This window comes from Denticeps clupeoides, chromosome 14 (genome assembly GCF_900700375.1).
Source record: "Denticeps clupeoides chromosome 14, fDenClu1.1, whole genome shotgun sequence".
Classification (NCBI taxonomy): Eukaryota; Metazoa; Chordata; class Actinopteri; order Clupeiformes; family Denticipitidae; genus Denticeps; species Denticeps clupeoides.
This window is the reverse complement of record NC_041720.1, coordinates 18,908,992-18,932,501: the sequence shown is the minus strand read 5'-3', so window position 1 is coordinate 18,932,501 and position 23,510 is coordinate 18,908,992. Positions and strand designations below refer to the sequence as shown.

The 23,510-nt window shown below is 37.7% G+C and overlaps 2 protein-coding genes across 6 annotated transcripts in view; both read left to right on the top strand.

Moving 5' to 3' along the window:
• LOC114802901 (collagen alpha-1(XXV) chain-like) overlaps positions 1-2,747 on the top strand; it is a 60,199-nt gene extending 57,452 nt beyond the window's left edge. For all 5 annotated transcript variants that reach the window (XM_029002036.1, XM_029002035.1, XM_029002037.1 and 2 more), the window contains one exon: positions 504-2,747. In XM_029002036.1, coding sequence (XP_028857869.1) covers positions 504-580 — 77 coding nt within the window. In that variant the 3' untranslated portion in view covers positions 581-2,747. The remainder of the gene's footprint in view (positions 1-503) is intronic.
• A 9,074-nt stretch (positions 2,748-11,821) lies between these two features.
• Positions 11,822-23,500, top strand: adgrf3b (adhesion G protein-coupled receptor F3b). Its single transcript, XM_029002955.1, has 18 exons — positions 11,822-12,078; positions 12,889-12,949; positions 13,071-13,083; positions 14,650-14,790; positions 14,976-15,131; positions 15,215-15,273; positions 15,811-15,863; positions 17,074-17,186; positions 17,258-17,473; positions 18,022-18,249; positions 19,439-19,582; positions 19,687-19,874; positions 19,957-20,136; positions 20,748-22,067; positions 22,167-22,208; positions 22,653-22,688; positions 22,789-22,849; positions 23,055-23,500. The coding sequence occupies exons 1-17, from the start codon at positions 12,050-12,052 to the stop codon at positions 22,846-22,848; spliced, it is 3,039 nt and encodes a 1,012-aa protein (XP_028858788.1). The 5' UTR covers positions 11,822-12,049; the 3' UTR covers position 22,849; positions 23,055-23,500.
• The last annotated feature ends 10 nt before the right edge of the window (positions 23,501-23,510 follow it).

Below are 23,510 nucleotides of genomic sequence, written 5' to 3'. Positions count from 1 at the left end.
TTTAGTCACCAGTAAGCAATCAGTTTTTGAAGGCAATGTAGAAAATTGTGGTGCTAGGGGACTGAATTAGAGTATTCCCAGAACAGCCGTATTAGTCTTGTAATGAGTATGCAGTGGTTATTACTTACCAAAAGAGGTCCATTGAAGAACAGCTGGGAAACTGGTGCCAGAACCCAGTGATGCATGTGAAAAGTGAAGACTAGAATTACTGGTCTGTCCTCACAGAAGAGCTACACACTCACACAAACACACACACACACACACACACACACAGAGAGAGAGATGGTTGTCCTTCTAGAAAGTATCTCAGTTTTCTCAGCTTTCTCAGTTTTTTTTACTTCTAATAAATTTGCCCAAACTTCAAGTAAACCCTTTTCACATTGTCATTATGGGGGGTTGTGTGTAGAATTCTGATGAATAATTCTAGATGTCTAGAGTGTGAATGACTGCAGGACTATACTTTCAGAGAAACTGACAAACCCATGTTATTCTTTTTTTGAAAGGAGGCAATGCGAGAAAAGCTAAAACGCAAACGTCTTTCCCAGCCATGAGGAGCCACAAGTCATACACAACAGAATGAATTCTCAGGTTCTTCCAGCTGCGACACAGAAATTTACCACCATAACACACTCACTGTTTACTTCACTTTCTGTTCTGTTATTTCTGTTCTGTTTGGTTTGCAGATTATTACTGTCAGTTTAAATACACTCATCATGGCCATGGATGTCAGGATAATTTGTTGCTTTCAGTTATTTATTATTCTGCGGTGCAATAGTTTATTCACCCATATTTAATCATTCGAAAACATTCATTTGGTGGACAAGTTTGGATGTTTTAAAATACAAACAGGCTCAAATTTTGAAGAATTCTTCATAACCCCACTTTGGGTACTGTACTAGTACGACTGACATCAAAAAATCCCCAGTGCATGAAAGCTTGGATAGTCTATGTTCTTGGATTTGAAGGCCTCCTCTGAAACTGAATAACACTAAATTCTTTTTTTTTTTTTTTTTTTTTTTAAACTGATTAAATATGTAACTCATTCTTTAGTTCAAAGGAATCCTTAAAAAACAAATTACAGACATTCATTACAATTATGCAAATAAATTAAGTAATATTTAGCAAAAAAAAGGCCAAATTTGAAACAATATTTAATGGTTAAAAATAGAACCAAATCAATATTTTAGAAATCTGATATTTTACATGATTCATGCAAAAACAAGCAGTTTATTTAAATAAATCTGATTGTTGGGTGCTGGCTGGGAAAACACATAATGCAATTCTGCATTGGTGTTACATTCCTGTGTTTGTTATGGTTTGTGTTCAGAGGCTGAAACACTGAAACACAGCTGCTAAAGGCTGAGTTTGCTTTAATTTTTTTAAAGATTTATTGTTCAGATCTGATATAGCTATTTGCTATGTTAGTATATATTTACATGCAGGATGGTGAGTTTATTTTTTGTGAGTTTATTCTTTCTAGCCTCGGGAGTCACACCAGAATTATGTACAGTATAGTACTGTACAACTTTATTTCTATTTTCATTATTAATGCTTTTGTTTGTGTATTTTTGCATCATGCTTTTTATTTAGTTTTAAATTTATATTTAAGAGAAAAAAATCACTGAATGGTCTGATGAAAATGTCACTGGATGTAATAGCCTCCAGATCTGAATCCTGATGATTTTGTCCCAACTTTTAACTCACACAGTTAAAGATTTAAATGTGGTTTCATTATCTGTACTTAGGGTTAAGTGTCTTGCTCAGGGACACAATGGTAGTAAGCGGAATTTGAACCTGGGTCTTCTGGTTCATAGGCGAGTGCGTTACCCACTAGGCTACTACCACCCTACTACCTATGGAGGCAATGTTACGATCTGTGATTGCTTCAGTTGTATTTCAGACACGCATTACGATGAAGTCATGACTATGTACATATTGAATGACTTTTCCATCAGTGGATTTTTCTCTTTCCTGATTGCTTTAGCAAATTTCAATACGACAGTTTGCTCAGTGGCACCTCAGTGGCACCTTGGCAGATCAGGATTTGAACCGGCAACCTTCTGATTACAGGGCCACTTCCTTAACCGCTAGGCCATCTTTTCCCCTATAAACTGAGGGATGTGGTGGAGAAGACTTTTTCTGAGTGGTTTGATTCTCCTATCCTCAACAGAAAATCTCAGTGTAAAATGAATATAACTCTGGGCTGAAATATATGTTGTTAAATTGCATATGTTAATTGGAATATTAAAGTGTGCAACAGAAGAATATATCATAGTCTTTCTGTGAAAATTATCAACATTTTTTATTGATTGACAGCTGTGTGATATTCTGTTTTTTTTTCTATGATTCTGTGATCTAACTTTCTTTCTTACTTTTCAATCAGCTTTGTTTCTCTAACTTTTATATGTAATTATGTGTAAAATTAGTTTTTAACAAATTCATTGTATGTTTAGGGGTAAAGTATATAAGAGATTGACATTTAGCACATCTTAACACATATTAATTATGTTGCTTAAAGGAAAGCATAGGGGGATAGGGGTCATAGGCTCAAGTTAAATTTACTTGAATACACTTTGAAGTTATTCTCAATCATTTGGGTTTTTGATAAAACATTAAACAAATAAAATGGTAGTTTGTTTTATGATGTTGCATATGGTACTTTGTTGTGTTCATTTTAATCTCCATATTGCTTTTAAAATTGTGGGATACAATAAATGAACAAATAAAGTTTGCTAGTAAAAGCTCTGGAATGGGTGTGTACTTTTTCTCCACCCTTTGATGGCTATTTAACACATTTCCATTGAACAGTGATCGTAATTGTTGTCCGCATAAATATAAGGAAAACATTGAATGAAATTCACAGAAGTCACATAGAAGCTGCAGTGGAGAACATTTATATAAGTACGTATTTATGTATTCATATTTAATAAATTTACTATTTATAGACTTTAACTGTTTTTGTTTGATTGGTACTCATTTTTTGTCCCTTTTAAAGCTGGCACCAAAGCACTAATTTACATTTAAGGCATTTGGCAGACACCCTTATCCAGAGCGACTTACAATGTTCTTTCATGTTACAGTCAATGAAGTGATCAATTCTGGTTCACTAGGACACCCAACTATGAATACAATCTTTTGATTCCAACTATATTGCAGTTTCTATACATAAGTCAGATAATAAGAAGGTTACAACTTAATCTAAACATTGTCTGAAGAGGAAGGTCTTGAGCTGCCGTATGAAAATACTCAGTGACTGAGCTGTTCTGACCTCAAGGTCAGACCTCGAGGGGCCAAGACAGAGAAGAGTCTAGATGAGTGTCTTCCTTTTACCTTCAGTGATGGAGGGACCAGGCAAGCAGTACTGGAGGCTCGGACTATACGAGGTGCAGCGCGAGGTATAATAAGGGCTGTGAGGTAGGATGGTGCTACTCCATGTTTGGCTTTGTAGGCCAGCATCACTACAGGGAGTGCAGAATTATTAAGCAAGTTGTATTTTTGAGGAATAATTTTATTATTGAACAACAACCATGTTCTCAATGAACCCAAAAAACTCATTAATATCAAAGCTGAATGTTTTTGGAAGTAGTTTTTAGTTTGTTCTTATTTTTAGCTATTTTAGGGGGATATCTGTGTGTGCAGGTGACTATTACTGTGCATAATTTTTAGGCAACTTAACAAAAAACAAATATATATACCCATTTCAATTATTTATTTTTACCAGTGAAACCAATATAACATCTCCACATTCACAAATATACATTTCTGACATTCAAAAACAAAACAAAAACAAATCAGCGACCAATATAGCCACCTTTCTTTGCAAGGACACTCAAAAGCCTGCCATCCATGGATTCTGTCAGTGTTTTGATCTGTTCACCATCAACATTGCGTGCAGCAGCAACCACAGCCTCCCAGACACTGTTCAGAGAGGTGTACTGTTTTCCCTCCTTGTAAATCTCACATTTGATGATGGACCACAGGTTCTCAATGGGGTTCAGATCAGGTGAACAAGGGGGCCATGTCATTAGTTTTTCTTCTTTTATACCCTTTCTTGCCAACCACGCTGTGGAGTACTTGGACGCGTGTGATGGAGCATTGTACTGTATGAAAATCATGTTTTTCTTGAAGGATGCAGACTTCTTCCTGTACCACTGCTCGAAGAAGGTGTCTTCCAGAAACTGGCAGTAGGACTGGGGGTTGAGCTTGACTCCATCCTCAACCCGAAAAGGCCCCACAAGCTCATCTTTGATGATACCAGCCCAAACCAGTACTCCACCTCCACCTTGCTGGCGTCTGAGTCGGACTGGAGCTCTCTGCCCTTTACCAATCCAGCCACGGGCCTGTCAAGACTCACTCTAATTTCATCAGTCCATAAAACCTTAGAAAAATCAGTCTTGAGATATTTCTTGGCCCAGTCTTAACGTTTCAGCTTGTGTGTCTTGTTCAGTGGTGGTCGTCTTTCAGCCTTTCTTACCTTGGCCATGTCTCTGAGTATTGCACACCTTGTGCTTTTGGGCACTCCAGTGATGTTGCAGCTCTGAAATATGGTCAAACTGGTGGCAAGTGGCATCTTGGCAGCTGCACGCTTGACTTTTCTCAGTTCATGGGCAGTTATTCTGCGCCTTGGTTTTTCCACACGCTTCTTGCAACCCTGTTGACTATTTTGAATGAAACGCTTGATTGTTCGATGATCACGCTTCAGAAGCTTTGCAATTTTAAGAGTGCTGCATCCCTCTGCAAGATATCTCACTATTTTTTACTTCTGAGTTTTTTTTTTGCTTCTGAGCCTTTAAAGTCCTTCTTTTGACCCATTTTGCCAAAGGAAAGGAAGTTGCCTAATTATTATGCACACCTGATATAGGGTGTTGATGTCATTAGACCACACCCCCTTCTCATTACAGAGATGCACATCACCTAAAATGCTTAATTGGTAGTAGGCTTTCGAGCCTATACAGCTTGGAGTAAGACAACACGTAGCAGAGGGGTTGTGTGGGAAAATTTCGGAAGGTTGAAGATCAGTCGTGCTGCTGCATTTTGTATTAGTTGTAGAGGTCAGATGGTACATAGAGGTAGACCAGCTAGAAGGAAGTTACAGTAATCCAGTCGTGAGATTACTAAGGACTGAACCAGTATCTGGGTGGCCTGTGTTGACAGATAAGGACAGATTTGTCTGATATTGTAGAGAAGGAATCTACATGAGCGGGAAAGATTGCTGATGTGAGTTGAGAAGGAGAGTTGGTTGTCTACTCCAAGGCTGTCGTAGAAAGAGAGAGCTGTGAGTTGTCCAGGTAAATAGCGAGATCCTGGTAAAGAATCTGCTGGAATGAATATTAGTTCATGAATATTAGCTTTGGTGGGATTGAGTTTGAAGTCATGGGCTGCCATCCAAGATGAGATGTCAGTTAGACATGCAGAGATTTTAGAAGCAGCATGTAGATCTGAGGGAGGAAAAGAGAAGATGATTTGTGTCTCGTCAGCATAGCAGTGGTAGGATAATCCATGTGAGGAAATTACCACATCAAGTGATCTCATGTAGAGGGAGAAAAGGAGAGGACCTAGTATTGAGCCTTGAGGGACACCAGTGGAGAGTCTACGAAAGTCACTTCATAAGGTCGCTCATCAAGGTAGAAAGCAAACCAATGCCATGCTGAGCCCTGAATTCCAAACCTATTCAGGATAGACCAGAAAGTGTTGTGGTTAATTGTGTCAAATGTTGCAGAGAGGTCGGGGAGAATGAGTACAAATGACAATTTTGCCAATCTGGCAAATTACATACATTTAGATTTTTTTTTAACAATTATACAATCCCAGTACAATACAATAATCAGTGTGTATGTGAAGTGTGTGATTGTGACTTGTGATACACAGCAGCTCAGCACACGGTACATACAGTGAAATTTGTCCTCTGCATTTAACCCATCACCCTGAGTTAGCAGTGGGCAGCTATGACAGCCGCCCGGGGAACAGTGTGTGGGGACGGTGCTTTGCTCAGTGGCACCTCAGTGGCACCTTGGTGGATCAGGATTCGAACCAGTAACCTGATTATGGGGCCACTTTCTTAAGCGCTAGGCCACCACTGCCCCCATTGAAAAATTAGCCGGTGAATAAGGGTTGGCAAAATCTATAGCTCACAGTTTTTATAGATATCAAAAATATTAAACAAACAAACAAAAAAAAGGTTGCATGCTCTAGTTCATAATGAAATAGTTACTGTTTTTTGTGATTTATTTGTTAAAATTTGTGTGCTGACAGTTGCACAGATGGGGGCAGGCAGTACGAGGTTAATGGTTTCTATGTTTGTTTTTTGTTGAGTTGTCTGGTGGTCTAACAAGGGGGAATGAACATTGAAAGAGTACAAGAGGGAATGTGGGTTGTAGTTTCTAGTGTAATGAGTTAGTGTCTGTGTATTTGTAACCTGGGTACCTGTGTATTCTTATTCTGATTATGATTACTGAACTTTAATGGTTTCTTTGCATTTTGTGGGGTCCGTTTTTGAAAAAAAAGTGCACCTCCTGTTTATTCCACACACTCTTAAATTTGTGATCAGACCCTGTTTGTTATAATCAAATAAGCGTTTAAGAGAATGGCATTATTCATCCTACACTAAAATCTTTAGTAATAATATTAAAATTGTTATAATGTTTTGATGAAAGTACTTGCTGAATGTGTGGAACTTCTATGGGTTGCTACACACAAGAGAAATAAAGGTATAAACAAGGTATAATATTAAATCTCCAGTAATTTACACAACAGCATAACACAACAAAGGACAAAAGAAATGTACATGAAAATACATCAATGACAGAAAAAATCATCAGTGGACTAAGACTCTGTTCCTGTGAGTTGAAGGTTGCCAGTTCGGGCCCAGCCTCCCTATGTCTGTGGCTCCTTACACAAGGTCTTCAACCCCCAGTTCCCTGGGCAACAAAACAAGTGTGCTGCCCTTTTCAGACCACTACATGATACTTATATGTAAGTATAATTTAAATTAAAGTCATGACAGGTACACAATTGTGCCTTAAATGGTACAGATGACTAAGGTACGAAAAAGGATAGGTACATTATTGTTCTTCAGAATGGTACTGCCCCAGTGACAAGCATTTGTGTCCATATAGGTACACAGTGGTACTTCCATTTCTCTGTGTATACAGTGGGGCAAAAAATATTTAGTCAGCCACCATTTGTGCAAGTTCTCCCACTTAAAACGTTGAGACAAAATGAGAAAAAAATCCAGAAAATCACATCCTCTGATTTTTAAAGAATTTATTTGCAAATTAAAGTATTAGTATTTGGTCACTAACAAAAGTTCATCTCAATGCTTTGTAAAGTCAATACTTAACCCTTTGTTGGCAATGACAGAGGTCAAACGTTTTCTGTAAGTCTTCACAAGGTTTTCACACACTGTTGCTGGTATTTTGGCCCATTCTTCCATGCAGATCTCCTCTAGAGCAGTGATGTTTTGGGGCTGTCGCTGAGTAACATGGACTTTCAACTCACTCCACAGATTTTCTATGGGGTTGAGATCTGGAGACTGGCTAGGCCACTCCAGAACCTTGAAATGCTTCTTACGAAGCCACTCCTTCATTGCCCTGGCGGTGTGTTTGGGATCATTGACATGCTGAAAGATCCAGCCACGTTTCATCTTCAATGCCCTTGCTGATGAACAGAGGTTTTCACTCAAATCTCATGGCCCCATTCATTCTTTCCTTTACATGGATCAGTCGTCCGGGTCCCTTTGCAGAAAAACGCCCCCAAAGCATGATGTTTCCATCCCCATACTTCATAGTAGGTAAGGTGTTCTTTGGATGCAACTCAGCATTCTTTCTCCTCCAAACACGACAAGTAGAGTCTTTACCAAAAAGTTCTATTTTGGTTTCATCGGACCATATGACATTCTCCCAATCATCTTCTGGATCATCCAGATGCTCTCTAGCAAACTTCAGATGGGCCCAAACATGTACTGGCTTAAGCAGGGGAACACGTCTGGCATTGCAGGATTTGAGTAGTGTGTTACTGATGGTAGCCTTTGTTACTTTGGTCCCAGCTCTCTGCAGGTCATTCACTAGGTCCCCCCGTGTGGTTCTGGGATTTTTGATCACTGTTCTTGTAATCATTTTGACCCCACGGGGTGAGATCTTGCGTGGAGCCCCAGATTGAGAGAGATTAACAGTGGTCTTGTATGTCTCCCACAGTTGATTTCTTTACACCAAGCTGCTTACCTATTGCAGATTCAGTCTTCCCAGCCTTGTGCAGGTCTACAATTTTGTTTCTGGTGGCCTTACACAGCTCTTTGGTCTTGGCCATAGTGGAGTTAGTCATAGTTGAGGTATACCTATGATGAAAATTGCAGGCCTCTCTCATCTTTTTAAGAGGGAGAACTTGCATAATTGGTGGCTGACTAACCCACTGTAAGTACACACAAATTTATAACTTTACTGTGGTCTGAGTTGTATTTGGCTTTGTTTGCAGTGCATTTTTAATTTGTTAATTAAATTTAATGTGGCACATATCATTGCATTCACGAGGTGTCGCTACTAGCAACCCTGCAACCTGATTCGTTTCATGATTACAAATATTATAAAATAGTGCAGTGTAGAAGTGTTTTGGCCAGGACTGTTGTGCAAACGACAGCTATTTAATTCATTTAAGCCTCAAAGAGAGATTTATCCCTCTGCAGTGGAAAAAAGAAATTGTACGTTAACGGTTTGTGTATTAGTACAAAACTGCCACAGTACTTGATCAGGATTGCAGAAATTATTTTATATAATTTAATAGAAGGAGTAGAACTGAGAGACATGAAAATACAGTGAGGTCCATATTTTTCATAAATCAACTCTTGCTCCTCAAATTGATTGGTTGATTTTCACCACCTGAGTAGACACCCTGTGTGGACACAGAGAACAAGAACAAACAAGACAGAACAGAGATGGTGGAGATCATGTTGCCAACAGGGACATGACTAAGTTCATTTTCAAGGCAAAGAGGGACTTTGCAATTCATCTGATCACTCTTCATAACTTTCTGGATTATATGCAAATTTACATAATAAATACGGAGGCAGCAAACTTTGTGAAAAACAGTATTTATGTCATTCTCAAAACATTTGGCCAGGACTGTATATGTTATTCACTTCACCTGTAAGTGGTGCTAATGTTCAGTTAGGCATGTTTTCATATTTATCATAATTATCATTTAACCACAGAGATTTTTAAATAATTAAAAAAAAATACAATAACATTAGAATTAATGCAATGCAATGCAATAAAAAAAATGCAATGCAATTCTTTATTGCATTGCATTAATTCTAATGTTATTGTACTTTTTTTTTTTAATTATTTAAAAATCTCATTTGGACCTAATGTGAGTTAGACACCTTGGTAACTGTGACACCTAGGAGAGGCTAGATTTATCAAGACTCCATAAGAACAGGCAGTTGGCACCCAGGCAGCATGACTGCATTCATGTGGGCGGTACTTACGTTGTGTTTGTTCAGCTCATGTTGATCTGACACACGCCCTTGTCATGATGTCCTGCTTCTGTGACTCATACCCCATCTCATCCCGTGTCGTGACCGTAACAACTCATTCTGTGTCATGACAGTTTCTTGTTCATGATCTTCTCTTGTTCCACTTACAATCTTACACCACTCATCCTGAGGTCACAGATCCACCAATTACATGGACTGTTTTATGAATAAAGTGGCATTCTTGTCATCCTTGCATTGTTAGTTTGTCCTTTGTAGCTTTGCTTGACAAATCTTTGGCTTTACAGCCAACTTACATTGTTTGGATTGGTATTTGCTTAAATAGACAGGTTTCTCTGCAACAAGGTCCAGTATTGTGAAAATTCTCGCATGCAAGTTTATGGGACTCATCTGTAAACATTTGCATCAAGATTCCAATTCAAGTCCTCAGTAGTGGGGTGTTTATAGTCTGGAAGAGCAACAGATGCTAGAGTGATGCAAGAGAGTTTTTTAAATACATTAACACATTGTGGGTTGATGGTTGGTTTGTCATTTTAGGTTTGATGGTGTGTTCAGGTAAAAGTTGAGTCCCTAATAGAAAGGTGCTGTGCATTCCATTAGAACTGATTCTGTTGCCATAACAGCCTGAAATGTAAACAGTGTGTAAAACATTATGAAACACTTACACAGAATGTTGAAATAGTCATCACAGTCATATGTGGCAATATGATGTGATGAAATAGTCATCACAAAAAGATGTGGCAATGCCGTGCTGATAAGTACAGGACAGAGACAACTCATTTGAAGTCTTTTTATGTCTTGTCTCACTGCAGCATGCTAATTTGGCTTGCAAATATTGTAAAAATCTAATATGCTAATATGCAAAGGAAGTTGGTACTTCCTTTAGAACTTTGTGCAAAATATGTGCTTTACACTGCAGCTAGAAATCTAACTCTAAATTAGTGATTTTTTTTTTAATCCGAATTAACTACATTGTACCAGGAGAGTGCTTTGAATCCACTGCACTGAAAAAAGTGAACACTGGCTAAACACCTAAGATTTTAGCATTGATGTAATTTAAATAAACAGGCTGCAACAGGTTTGACTGGTTTATTTACATTACATCAATGCGAAAATATTAGCTGTGACAAATTGCTTAAACTTCACTAAGTTTAGTCAGTGTTCACTTTTTACACTGTATGGATGCACTGAAAAAAGTAAATTGTTGCTGTTGTTTGTTTAATGTGTTCATGTGGTAGTAGCTTAGTGGGTAACACACTCGCCTATAAACCAGAAGACCCAGGTTCATCTCCCACTTATTACCATTGTGTCCCTGAGCAAGACTCTGAACCCTAAGTTGCTCCAGTGGTACTGTCCCTGTAACTACTGATTGTAAGTCGCTCTGGATAAGGGTGTCTGATAAATGCAGTAAATGTAAATGTTTTCATTGCATTAGTAAAAAAATATTTGTTTGCTCTTTTAAACTAAGCTGTCTAATTTATTCTTATGAGTAAACCTACTGACAGAAGGTTTGTTTGGTTTATTCACATTATGGCAATGCTAAAATATTAGGTTTGGCATATTACTTACATTTTTTTTGGTTTAGCCAGTGTTCACTTTTTTATGTAAATAATGTAATATATGTAATATACCATACATTTATCATCGTTGTAATGATGTTTGTTTAAAAAAACTATGTTATGTTATTTTTAATTTTATGTATTTTTTGTAAACAAATTGTTTGCATTTTATTATTCTTTGACAAATGACATTTTATGAGTTGCATGCTGTAAATTAAACAACATGCTTTTGAGACAACAATATTTTGCTTATGCAAATGAATGTGATGTCAAACACATGCTCTCTTTCAGGGTCACCAGTGCGTTCCCTGAAAATAGTGGGTTACCTATTAGTAGTAGAAAACTCAGTCTCCAGTACAATAGAGAGATGTATATAATCTATGTGTTTTTATGTTATATCCTATATGGCATCTTGTCAAAACATATGTCATAATGTTTTTTTTTTAAATTTGCAGCAATGTTAGAATGCAGTAAGGAGAATTATGTGCACAGTGAATTTAAAACGTTTAGACTTAAAAAGTTTAGAATTCAAGCATTTTAAATCAGTTTTACAATTTTTAAATGTTTTTCTTCATCCATTAAAAATATGTTCTGTTTTTTACATGCATAAATGTCATTTACATGTAACACCATAACACTGCTTTATTGTACTAGTTAAAATTATTGAGCAGATCAGTGTGGCTTTTGTATAACATTTTAGTGGTTTAGTCAAAAGGCCAGAGGTGTGACATCATACTTTTGATTGCTCTATAAAACACAAAAGGCTGAAAAGGCTACCAATGCAAATTTGTTAGCCAAATGAAATGGAAAGTTTATGGAAAGTTCAAAGCTTGGAAGCCTGTGTTGGCTTCCATAATACGTATCATGATACATACCATGCAAAGTGGCTCAGAGGACTTTCTCAGCAGTCCCACTGGCACACCTTCACAGCCAGCCTCCTTTTAGGACATTCCCTTTTGAAAGTGCCTTTGATTATAATGGATTACAAGTTTGGTTACATTTGCTGATGCCTTGGTATAAGACACAGATGATGAGGTAAGCTAATTTAATGGCTGTATTTCATAAATTGTTAGACCTTATCAGGGCTCTCAGTTTTGTAACGCAAAATCTATAGAAACCGATTGAGAATTGCTGGTGTCTTCCTCTTGTAAGCCGCTTTGGATCAAAGCGTCTGCCAAGTGAAGTGAAGTGAAGTAAAGTAAAGTAAATACATTCAGAAATTTTAGATGAAGTAACAGTAAAAAAAGTATTTGCTTGCACAGCATGGTTAATTCCAGAATTAATTTAGAGCATTGATGCAAATGTAACAATTTGTTTCATTATTTTGGTAACTGAATCATATGTGTGGAATGCACAGGAGACTTGGTTAATGTTGACAATAAAGCTGACAATGATAATGATGTGTGGAAAGCTTTTCTCTTTCAAAGGCTGGTGCCACAATGACCTCATGTTCACATGATTCATTGTACTCTTAATAGGGACTTTAACAAGTATATTGTTGTTTTAATTAGAATTATATTTAAGCATGAAGACTGTCATTGAAATATACAATGCAAACTTACAATTTTGTCCTGACAAAGAGTATCTATGCAAAGATCACTTATAACAGACAGACAGAGATTAAGAGAGATCATGACATGAGTTTGTGAGATCAGGTCAGTTGTAGAGCACATTATGATTAAAAAACATACATATAAAGCATAAAAATAGCACTATGCTCATAAAGGGATGCACCATAAAGTGAGTTGTGCTCATTGCTTTGCTCAATGCTTTACTCAATGCTTCACTTTCAATGTCCCTTTTTTGTTGAGTTTCATTGGGAAATGTCTTTGGTGTCTCTAATAGGGCAAAAATCCCACCAAAATTTGGACTTGCAGTCTTTGGTTTGCTCCTAGTTTGTGGAATGGTAAGAAACCAACTGTATTTGCATCTTCCATTCAACTAAACAAATCTAAAGTGTAGACTATCAGAATTCAATTAAATGAACCGCATTTCTTTTGACTGACCACTTTTCTCTTCTGATACAGATCACCAGTGTGGGTAAGCTGCTTTGTTTCAATCTGACCACACACACAAAGTCATATATCTAATCTTCAAATGGGAGGGACCTGTAAAGGTCACCATCGCAGTGTTTCATCTGATTACTAAAACGACTGCACTACATGCAGCAAAGCAAAAGCAGGGCTGCTAGAGAGCACAAAACTAGATTGTCAAAACTAAAGTGCAAATCAACTAATTTATAAACACATTAAATTCATAGCATGCACCATTACATTTTGTGGCCTGTATGTTTTACTTTATTCCTACATTATATTTTATTTGGGTGAAATGAAAGAAGTGAAATTGATATATGCAATGCAATGCACCCAATCCTCTTTTTGGCCTTTCTAACATGCTCCTGAACAGTCTTCTGTCTCAAATTGCTACTATCCATTATCATGTACCATCAGTATCCTTTATCATTTAGTGGAGGAGAAAAAAATGTGTGAAGGGACCTTCCTGTAAAGGGACACTTTAATGCTTCAGCATACCAAGACATTTTTGTCAATGGCATACTTTCAAAATTGGAGGAAGGCCCTTTCTAATCCAGCATGGCTGTACCCCAGTACATAAAGACAGGATGAGTAAGATGAGTTTAATGTGGTAGAATTTGTCAGGCCCACATAGAATCAACCACATCTTAAAGGGATTGTGAGCCAGGCTTTCGAACTGAACATCAGTTCATGACATCATAAATGCTCTACAGAATGAATGGGCACAATTTCCCACAATAACATTCTGTAATCTAGTGGAAAGTCTCTGTATTTGAGTGAAAGTCCCGGATGGTGATCAGGCATCCCAATACCATTGTGCAGGCCAAAAGCTTGGACACACCTTCTCATTCAATGTGTTTTCTTTATTTTCATGACCATTTACATTGGTAGATTCTCACTGAAGGCATCAAAACTAAGAATGAACACATGTGGGGTTATGTACTTAACAAAAAAAGGTGAAATAACTGAAAACATGTTTTAAATTCTAGTTTCTTCAAAATAGCCACCATTTGCTCTGATTACTGCTTTGCACACTCTTGGCATTCTCTCGATGAGCTTCAAGAGGTAGTCACAAGTCTTCACTCTGCGCTCTAGCTCTCCCCAAACCATGTCGATTGGGTTCAGGTCCGGTGACAGTGGACCTGGCCAGGTCTCCACTTTTTGTTAAGTACATAACTCCAAATGTGTTCTTTCATAGTTTTGATGCCTTCAGTGAGAATCTAAAATAAAGACCTGTCCTGTACTGTACATATAGTACATATATGCACACTCACATATAGTGATAGACAAAATAAACATTTAATATGTTCCCAATTACATCTATCTTTTCAGATATTCACAACATCATTATTACTTGGTCAAGTCATTCAAAGTTCAGATATCCACAATTACTCTGCAGAAACCACAAAATACTAATTGGGGGGGGCTATAAAAATGTACTTGATGAGATTTGCATGTTTTCCAATGTTGACTATGTGGAGAAACCAGTGTAAACTATTTATCATTTATGTACTTCTTTATAGTCCACTGCCTCTAATTTTATTGTATTGTCTTCTGTGCCTTCTGTTTTTAGCAACCACTAACATATACATGGGAGAATTTGTGATTGAGGGTAACTCAACCCTAAATGTGACCATTGAAGATTTAAATGGTCTCAACATCACATACAATGGTGCTATAATTGGGACCATAGTGGATGCTGTATTAGTAGCAGGTGAATGCACATATTTTGTGTGAATATACGTGTCACCATACTTACATTTGGTTTTTTATTATAAATTCATGTACTTTGCCACTGTATAGAGTAAATTTATGGCCTAGACTGAAATGGATTCTGTACTGCTGAATATATAAAGTCTTAAAAATGATTTTGAAAAGTGATAACCGTGGTCTGTACAGAATGTAGGACTATTGGGGACCAGACAACATGTAATTGTGGAGATAACTTTGTTTGGAGCAACGAAGTGTGTGAAAACTACACCCAATGCTGTAATCAAATACAGTGTGTGGCAAACGTCTCAAACTACACTCCCCTCTGTCTTCCCCAAATTAACAGTGCGTACCTCTTAATCAGCTATACACCATTGACTGCTTCCCAAAATGGAAAAGTGTCATTATCATTCCTCTTTTCCCTGCAGTTCAGCTCAGTGGATTTGTATATCCTCCCAAAATCACTTCTGATGTCCTAAAGACAAATGTAAGTACCAAGGTCTGAATTATTTAATTAGGTTGGCACAATTACTATTTCAAAACTACTTAAAAATGGAAAACTACAAAAATAGCATTTTCTTTCCTTGTAATTCTGTGTTCCCAAGTTTTTCATTTACATAGTCTCAATGTGCTGGATAATCTCAGAAGTAGGGTTGTGACCAGGGGTGGTAGTTACATTTACATTTACAGCATTTATCAGACGCCCTTATCCAGAGCGACTTACAATCAGTAGTTACAGGGACAGTCTCCCTGGAGCAACTCAGGGTTAGGTGTCTTGCTCAGGGACACAATGGTAGTAAGTGGGATTCGAACCCGGGTCTTCTGGTTCATAGGCGAGTGTGTTACCCACTAGGCTACTACCAGTTAACTTTGTGAAAGCCATTATAAGTCTCCAGACCACCAACATTCCTTTCAAATTGCATAAATAAACACCAAGATCTCTCATAACATTTAACACAACTGACTGACCAATTTTTGATTATTTGGACTGTTCACTGATTGTGTTCATTTTCACCATGTTTAGCTGAACAAAACATTCTGGAATCTGAATGGATTCAGTGGTCTTGACGTAGCCAGGTAATGTCATGAAGCCTTGTATTTCACCAGTTGCATTACTAGAGCAAACCTTTAGTTTGCATTTTCGATGTTATATTCATGGAATTACAAACTGACCTTTATAACCTAGCATTAGATAACATTTCAAACCATATCATATATGTGAGCTTTTAAGCCCACCTCCAGAATCCAGGTAATAGATTTTATTGTGTCAATAACCAATAAGGGAGCCAAATAGTCCATATTTGTAAATCATTAGGACCCTTGCACACATGATAGATGCCACCTGGTGAATCCAGGTCACCATGGCATCACAAAATGGTGTGTGTGTGTGTGTGTGTGTGTGTGTGTGTGTGTGTGTGTATGTGTATATACATTTACATTTACAGCATTTATCAGACGCCCTTATCCAGAGCGACTTACAATCAGTAGTTACAGGGACAGTCCCCCTGGAGCAACTTAGGGTTAAGTATCTTGCTCAGGGACACAATGGTAGTAAGTGGGATTTGAACCTGGGTCTTCTGGTTCATAGGCGAGTGTGTTATCCACTAGGCTACTACCACCCCATATACACACACAATTGTATATATACAATTTTTCAATGTCAGAATCACAAAACTCACCATTAAATCATTCATAATAAAGATAATTTTTTGGTGAGAGGGTTAGATATCTATATCGGATATTCAAATGGTCAGGATAGTACATAGTGGGGAAGAGAAGAGGGAATAACCTAGAAGTTAGAGGATTTCTTAAGACTTTGTACTCTTTAATCAATAAATTGTTGGACGAATGTCTTCTAAGACAGCAGTCCTTTTGTAATTTTTAAGCTAATATCACAGCCATATTGTTAAGCTAATATCACAGCCAATCACATTAATCACTTTAATTTGGATTATATCAAGATTTGCAATAAAAACACCATACTCTAAAATTCCCTCTCTTTCTCTTGTTCAACAGATGTAACAAAGCCCAATCTTCTTTTTTTTATCCCAGTCTTATTTTCTCCCCTACAACCTAGTTCAACCTTGTGTTTGCTTGTGCCAGGACCTGCATAAAAACACACTGGATTGGTTCTTTGTTGTTGCTTTGTTGTTCTTTGTAGTTGAATGTGTAATTTAAGTTATGTTCTGCAAATAAATCCGAATGCAGTACATGTGTCTCATGTGGACACAGCTGCACATTTTAATTAATAATTTGTGTTCTGTTTCCAATGATGAACACCAAATAGCTCTGCAAATTTTCAAGCAAATTTCAGTGCACAATTCAAAACGGCTGTCCTCGGGAATCTGATTTTAAATCTGAGTCAAGCTCTCAACACCAGCATTCGTGTTGAAGTTATAGGTGAGTAGCTTGTTGATTTGCCAAATAGAAAAAAAGCATTTTGTGATTAACATTTCTGCTACTTTTAATAGGACTTGTTACCATCCAAATTCCAGAACATAAAGTAGAATATTCTTCACAGCAGATTTTAAGTTGTGCTGTTGAGGAAGACATGAGCACCTGTGATTGGTGGCTTTCAAACCAAAATGGAAATATGCAGCTTGGAATTGGGAGCCAGGTTGCATTTGGTCCTTCATGTGTCAACAACATGACACTGACACTGAAGAATACCACAGGATTATGGGCAGGTATGTGTATAAAATCAATGACAGACATACTCACTGGCTATACATGCTGTGCACAGTCTGTCATGGCACAGTGTAATAACTAGTCATGGTAGCAGAAGGCACCGATAGGAGCAGATAATCGCTAACATCAGATGTTCCTAAAACAAAAAAAGGATTCATTGGCCTTTACAAAGGGGTACAGCAAACATTTGTAAACATGTTATCAAACTATACACTAGCTTGTTCAACCAAGATGTCATTAAAAGTTGATATTTGATGGTTACTATCTACAATATTGCAATATTGTGTGGTGCCAAATAACTGCTTCTTTTTGAAGTGTGCCCAGAATTTTGTAGGACCTCTGACCTTGTGTGGCATTCCATTTCATCGCTATTGTGGAAGGCAGCATCAGCCATTTAGTGTTCTTTTGCATCACGTTTAATGTGTGTTCAGTTAAGTTGCCAACCAATTGTCTGTGTAAAAGTTTAGGGCAAAACCAAACTCCATTGTCAGTGAATGACTGCTTTAACATATTTTGTGTGATTGCTTTGTTTTTCCATTTCCTTCAGGTTACTACACATGCAATTTTACCAGTGGTGTGGTGTCTCATATAGGCTCTGCAGAACTTGATGTTGCACTGCTCCCAGATGTACTCATAATGCAGAGTTATCCACAGTCCTTAGACTGCAGTGAGGAATCAGGTGCAGCAGTCACTGTCCAATGCACTATCCAAAACAGCACAGAAAATTACAATGTCTCAATGAGCATGGATGACAATAGCGAAACTGTAAACCAAGGTATGGACAAACTATGGAGAAAAACACCAAATTATGAATGAAGACTTTGTTTCATGTGTCACGACCGTGGTCTGAGGCGGGAGAGAAGCGCAGAGGCGGGACATGCTGGGAAGGGAGTTTTATTAATAAACAATAAATAAATACAAATAAACAATGGCGCGGTGGCCGAAAAGGGAAATAAAGGGGGATCAACTAAAACAAACCCGCAGGCGTGTGGCGATTGCCAGAACTCAAAATACATACATAGTTGCAAGGTCAAGTTCACAAAAATGCCGTCGCTCCTGAAGGGGCGGAAATCTCCGGCTTTTATGCACTGTCAGAATTGTGCACAGGTGATGAGCCCAGCAGCAGTCAACCCTGACATTATGTCACATATGAGAGTTGAATTGTGGTAAATAGTCTAGACTGCCCTAAACCGTAGTAGTAGTCTGTTTCATGTATTCCTTAAGATAATTACTTGCTCTTAAGGTAACTCAGGGTCCAGGTACGTAGCACAAGGACAAATGAATGTCTTATAGGGTCCTGACTCCGTGATTCAACTTTAAAGGGGCATAACGTCTCACCTGTTTTATGAAATATATAGAGATACTGGCTGCTGCAAATAATAAAAAAAATAAAATAAAAAAAATCAGACAAATGCATTTCAAAATATTAATAATAAATGAATTAAAATTTACATGAATGAAACTGCTGACTAGATTTATTGTAGATACAGAGGATCGAAAATATGCCACGTGGAAAAGGTGCATTGGTCCCTGCAAGTTGTTCAGCCAAATTTAGTCCATTCGTGAGGGAAATAAGAAAATGCGCACAGAAGTACACACAGGTTAACAATTGTTAGTGTGTCTGTAAAGAATCAGCACAACAATTTATAAGCCACAATGAAAGTATGTTATCCCATGAGAAAATGGCCTTCTGACTAGTCTCAATGACTGCAGCATGCCAGTGCCAATATCGGATGTGTAACACTGTGAGTATACTGTCATTTATCCTATATCAATATTTAATCATAGCTGTTGTGAAAGTATACCTCTTCCAGATAAGCTTTACATTTACCTTCCATAATTAAAGCGTTCAGATCATTGACTACAAGCAGCAACAAGCATCTGACATTCACATTTCTTTGTAAAAAAAAACACATTTAATTTACTCCTGTGCTTCTGATTACTGTGAAACTTTTTTTTTCTAGATGGCGTGGGGCATTTCAATTATAGTGCACTGGTAGAGCTCACTTGCAACAATTTTATGAACCCAGTGGTTAAAGTGGCATGTACATTTACAAATTCAATAAATCAGAAAAGAACTCAGTCCATTGTGATTCCAGTAATAAAAGGTAAGTTTTCATTAGAATGTACAGATTTTCTACATACATTTTTTCCTCCCCTTTAACTGTAAAAATTATGTTTGATGATATACAATATTTTAAATATCCAATAGCTGGCGACATAGTGTGTGAGGCAGAAAATCCATGGCCAAAGACAAAAGCGGGATTCAATGCTACAGCATCTTGCCCTTCAGGGAGAGTGGGGAATATATTTCGCACATGTACTTCGAATGGAAACTGGAAGGCAGAACTAAACCTGTGTGTCACTGAGCAGCTAAATAAATTATCTTCAGATGTAGAGGTATGCCAGCTCTGTGTGGTAAGCATGATCAGAGTGAGCCTCATCGCTAGTGTTGCTGCATAGTTTGCTTTAACTATTCCAGAATTTCAACAAAGGTTTTGGAGCAACTCCAGAGGTTGCCCAAAGAATATTTTCTTCACTGAAGAATGTCACAGAATTCACTGACAATGCAACAGCGGGCGATGTTCAAGCTTCCATAAGTGTCCTTAATGGAATGCAAATTGCATCATCAAGTATCCAATTAGACGAACAAATGATGCCAGTGAGAATGTTTTCATTGTTTTAAAATGATGATTTGAAAGCTAAAAGTCAGCTGTAATATCATATATATATTTTCAATTTTCTTTTCTTACTTAAATCACAAACCTTCAGCATTGCAACTTATCAATAGGTTAATAGATTCAATTTATTACTTTGTGAAATTTGATATAAATGTTATACTTTAGAAATAGAACCTGAGGGCATATGGGTTGCAATACTTTGTTACCACTAGATGTATTAATTTCCTTTGAGTTCCTCTTGAGAGAGAGAGTAGAAGCCATGAGGATTTAAATTCAGATAATCTTCACTGTTTCCTCATAGGTGAATGAGAAATTAAGAAATTGAATAGAACCTTCATGCTATCTTTCAGTTGGATACTTTCAACGTGGGCAGATTTCTCAATATTTGCCTTCAATCATTTTGCTAAACAGATCTTATAATGGTCATATCAAATTCTCATCATATACATGCCCTGTTCATTTTATTTCCATAACTTGCCCACTTTGAACTGTACCACAGCATACAGGACGTTTTTGTCTGTATTTAGCACAATTTACTTACAGGAAAAATATATGAATGTTATATGAATGTTTCATGAACTACCATTTTCAGGATTTTCTTGATTCTGCAAGCAATCTTCTTTCCTTGCCCTCATGGAGTGTGTCAGATACATCTTTTGAAACTCAGCTGTCTGCAAATTATCTTGGGGCTGTTGAGGGCCTGGTGAAAAATATAAAGCTAAATGACACAAGTGATTACAATTCTACAAACATCCAGCTTCAAGTTTGCCGGAACAATACGTCATGTGCCAAAATGGTATTTGATGTGGATATAATGCTGAACACACAATCACAAAACATGGCTAAAGTGGTAGGGATGAAAGACTTGGCTAAACGTCTCTCAAACAACTTTCAAGACACCATGACCCCAAGCATTGTGGTGTCGGCCACGGTGGAAAATAACACACAAAACAAGACAAACATCTCAATGAACTTTCCTCTCAATGTGACAGATTATCAGGCATATTCAATGTACTGTGTGTTCTGGAAAACCGACATGGGACAATGGTCAGAAGTTGGCTGCACCCAGAAATTTGCACCTGGCAACATCAGCATCTGCGAGTGTGATCATCTCACCTCTTTCTCTGTCTTGATGTCAAAGTACCCCATCAGCTTGGCATTTCTGGATGAGCTAACATATGTTGGGCTGGGTGTCTCCATCTGCTCGCTGTTACTTTTTCTCTTCATTGAATGGCTGGTGTGGAATGCTGTGGTCAAGTCCAACCTGTCGCACTTCCGCCATACTGCTCTGGTCAATATCGCTATCTGTTTATTGCTGGCCGACTGCAGCTTCCTCGGCTCGGCTTATCCAAAAAAGCTCAGTGGACCTTGGTGCTTAATCTTTGTTATAGCAAAGCATTTTTTCTTTTTGGCCATGTTTTTCTGGATGCTTTGCTTAAGTATGATGCTCTTCCACCAGCTCATCTTTGTCTTCCATCATCTAAGAAAGAAAGTCTTTGTGGTCATATCGCTTATTGTGGGCTATCTTTGCCCAGCCATAACTGTGGGGGCTACTTATGTATACTATAATAGAACCTCTGGGAGCTACTATAGTCCAGACACATGTTGGCTGCGATATGAGGGATCACTGAAAGGCTCAATTTATGCCTTTCTGTTTCCTGTTGGGACCATAACTATTGTCAACATGTTTTCCATGGCAGTGGTCATTGTGACACTGCTGAGGCCAAAAGTGTCAGAGGGCAACGCAGATCAGAAGGAGACACTCAAGAGCATTATGAAAGTGATTGTGTTCCTCACTCCAGTTTTTGGAGGAACTTGGGTGCTGGGATTCTTTATGTTTTCATCAGACAACCCCAATTCATTAAGCTCAAAGTTGGTTACTTATGCTTTCACCATTGTGAACTCCTTACAAGTAAGTGGCTTTACAGTTTAAGGACACAGAATTATGTAAAAAAAAAAAAAAGAGACATGGACCATTCTTATCAAATGTGTTTTTATTTTCTGTGCCCAGGGGTTCTTCATTTTGCTAACTGGCTGTTTAGGGGAGAAGAGGGTAATTATGAACTTCTTCAGTATAATCTTTTGTGTTCTTCTGAATCCTTTCTGTTCTGCTCCTTTTCACTTGTGGCACCATGGTCATGTTCTGGTCACCCATTGTTCTGTAGAGGGTGTCAGTGAACATCACGGGGCAGTGGTGGCCTAGTGGTTAAGGAAGCGGCCCCGTAATCAGAAGGTTGCTGGTTCGAATCCCGATCTGCCAAGTTACCACTGAGGTGCCACTGAGCAAAGCACCGTCCCCACACACTGCTCCCCGGGCGCCTGTCATGGCTGCCCACTGCTCACTCAGGGTGATGGGTTAAATGCAGAGGACAAATTTCACTGTGTGCTGTGCTGCTGTGTATCAAGTGTGACAATCACTTCACTTTCATTATATACTCTACATCATAACTCTGTGGCCAGTTTATTTATATTATAAACTGATGTTTTTTCATTTTAGGTCAGAGATGAAGTTTTAAAACTTGTGGTGTCAGTGGTGAGTTCCAGGTTTATTCTAAATTTATTTAATTAAATTGAATAATAAATGTATTCTAAAAAAAAAAGCCACTGCTGCTAAATGTGACGTCTTTAATCAGAAACCAGCCAAAAGTGAAAGCAAAAGAAATCTAACATCATCTATCACAAAAAAGCAATGAGGTAAGTGCCTGCATACCATAATACATTATGTCATGAGTGGTATAATGCAAATGACATATTTATATTTATTAATATAATATGTATATATATGCCTAAAATGCCAATATTTCTTGATGTTAAGATCTAGTTGATCTTTGAAGTAAGATATTTTGCTCAATGCTCCAATTATCAGATAAGTAACTTGATTAAATTTGTCTCTGTACAGGGTTTTGGAAATCCAGAGTCTTAACAAATTGCCTGTTACTGATCCAGTGACATCCTTGTATGTCATTGCCTCTAGTGACACAGAACAAGACATGACAGGAGCAAGATTACCAGACCTGTCCGGAAACAAATGAATCAGTTTAGTACAGGCTCTTTAAAACTGAACATTAATTAATTTATTTATGCACTTTCCTTTTATGTTCAGTGCAGGCTTTAAAATGTACTATTCAGTAATCCCTTTATTTTGACAGTCCATGAGTGTAAATATTCTTAAAATTGTGTGTTCACATGGTCTGTGCAATGCAATATGCACTTATACCTTATGATGTACATAAATTGTATTACAGATTTTAACAGTAATTTATTATGCATTCTCCTTTCTTACATTGTACTAGCTTTCATGAAATATCATATGCAACCTCAAGTAGTAAAGTTTTAATATCAAGACTGGGTCTCC

What these genes read in the sequence shown, in the direction of transcription:
- adgrf3b (XM_029002955.1), top strand. Translation starts at nt 12,050, where the DNA reads ATGCCTTGGTATAAGACACAGATGATGAG. An exon ending in TAGACGAACAAATGATGCCA is followed by an intron (nt 20,137 to 20,747) that starts GTGAGAATGTTT and finishes TACCATTTTCAG; the next exon opens with GATTTTCTTGATTCTGCAAG. An exon ending in TAAAACTTGTGGTGTCAGTG is followed by an intron (nt 22,689 to 22,788) that starts GTGAGTTCCAGG and finishes GTCTTTAATCAG; the next exon opens with AAACCAGCCAAAAGTGAAAG.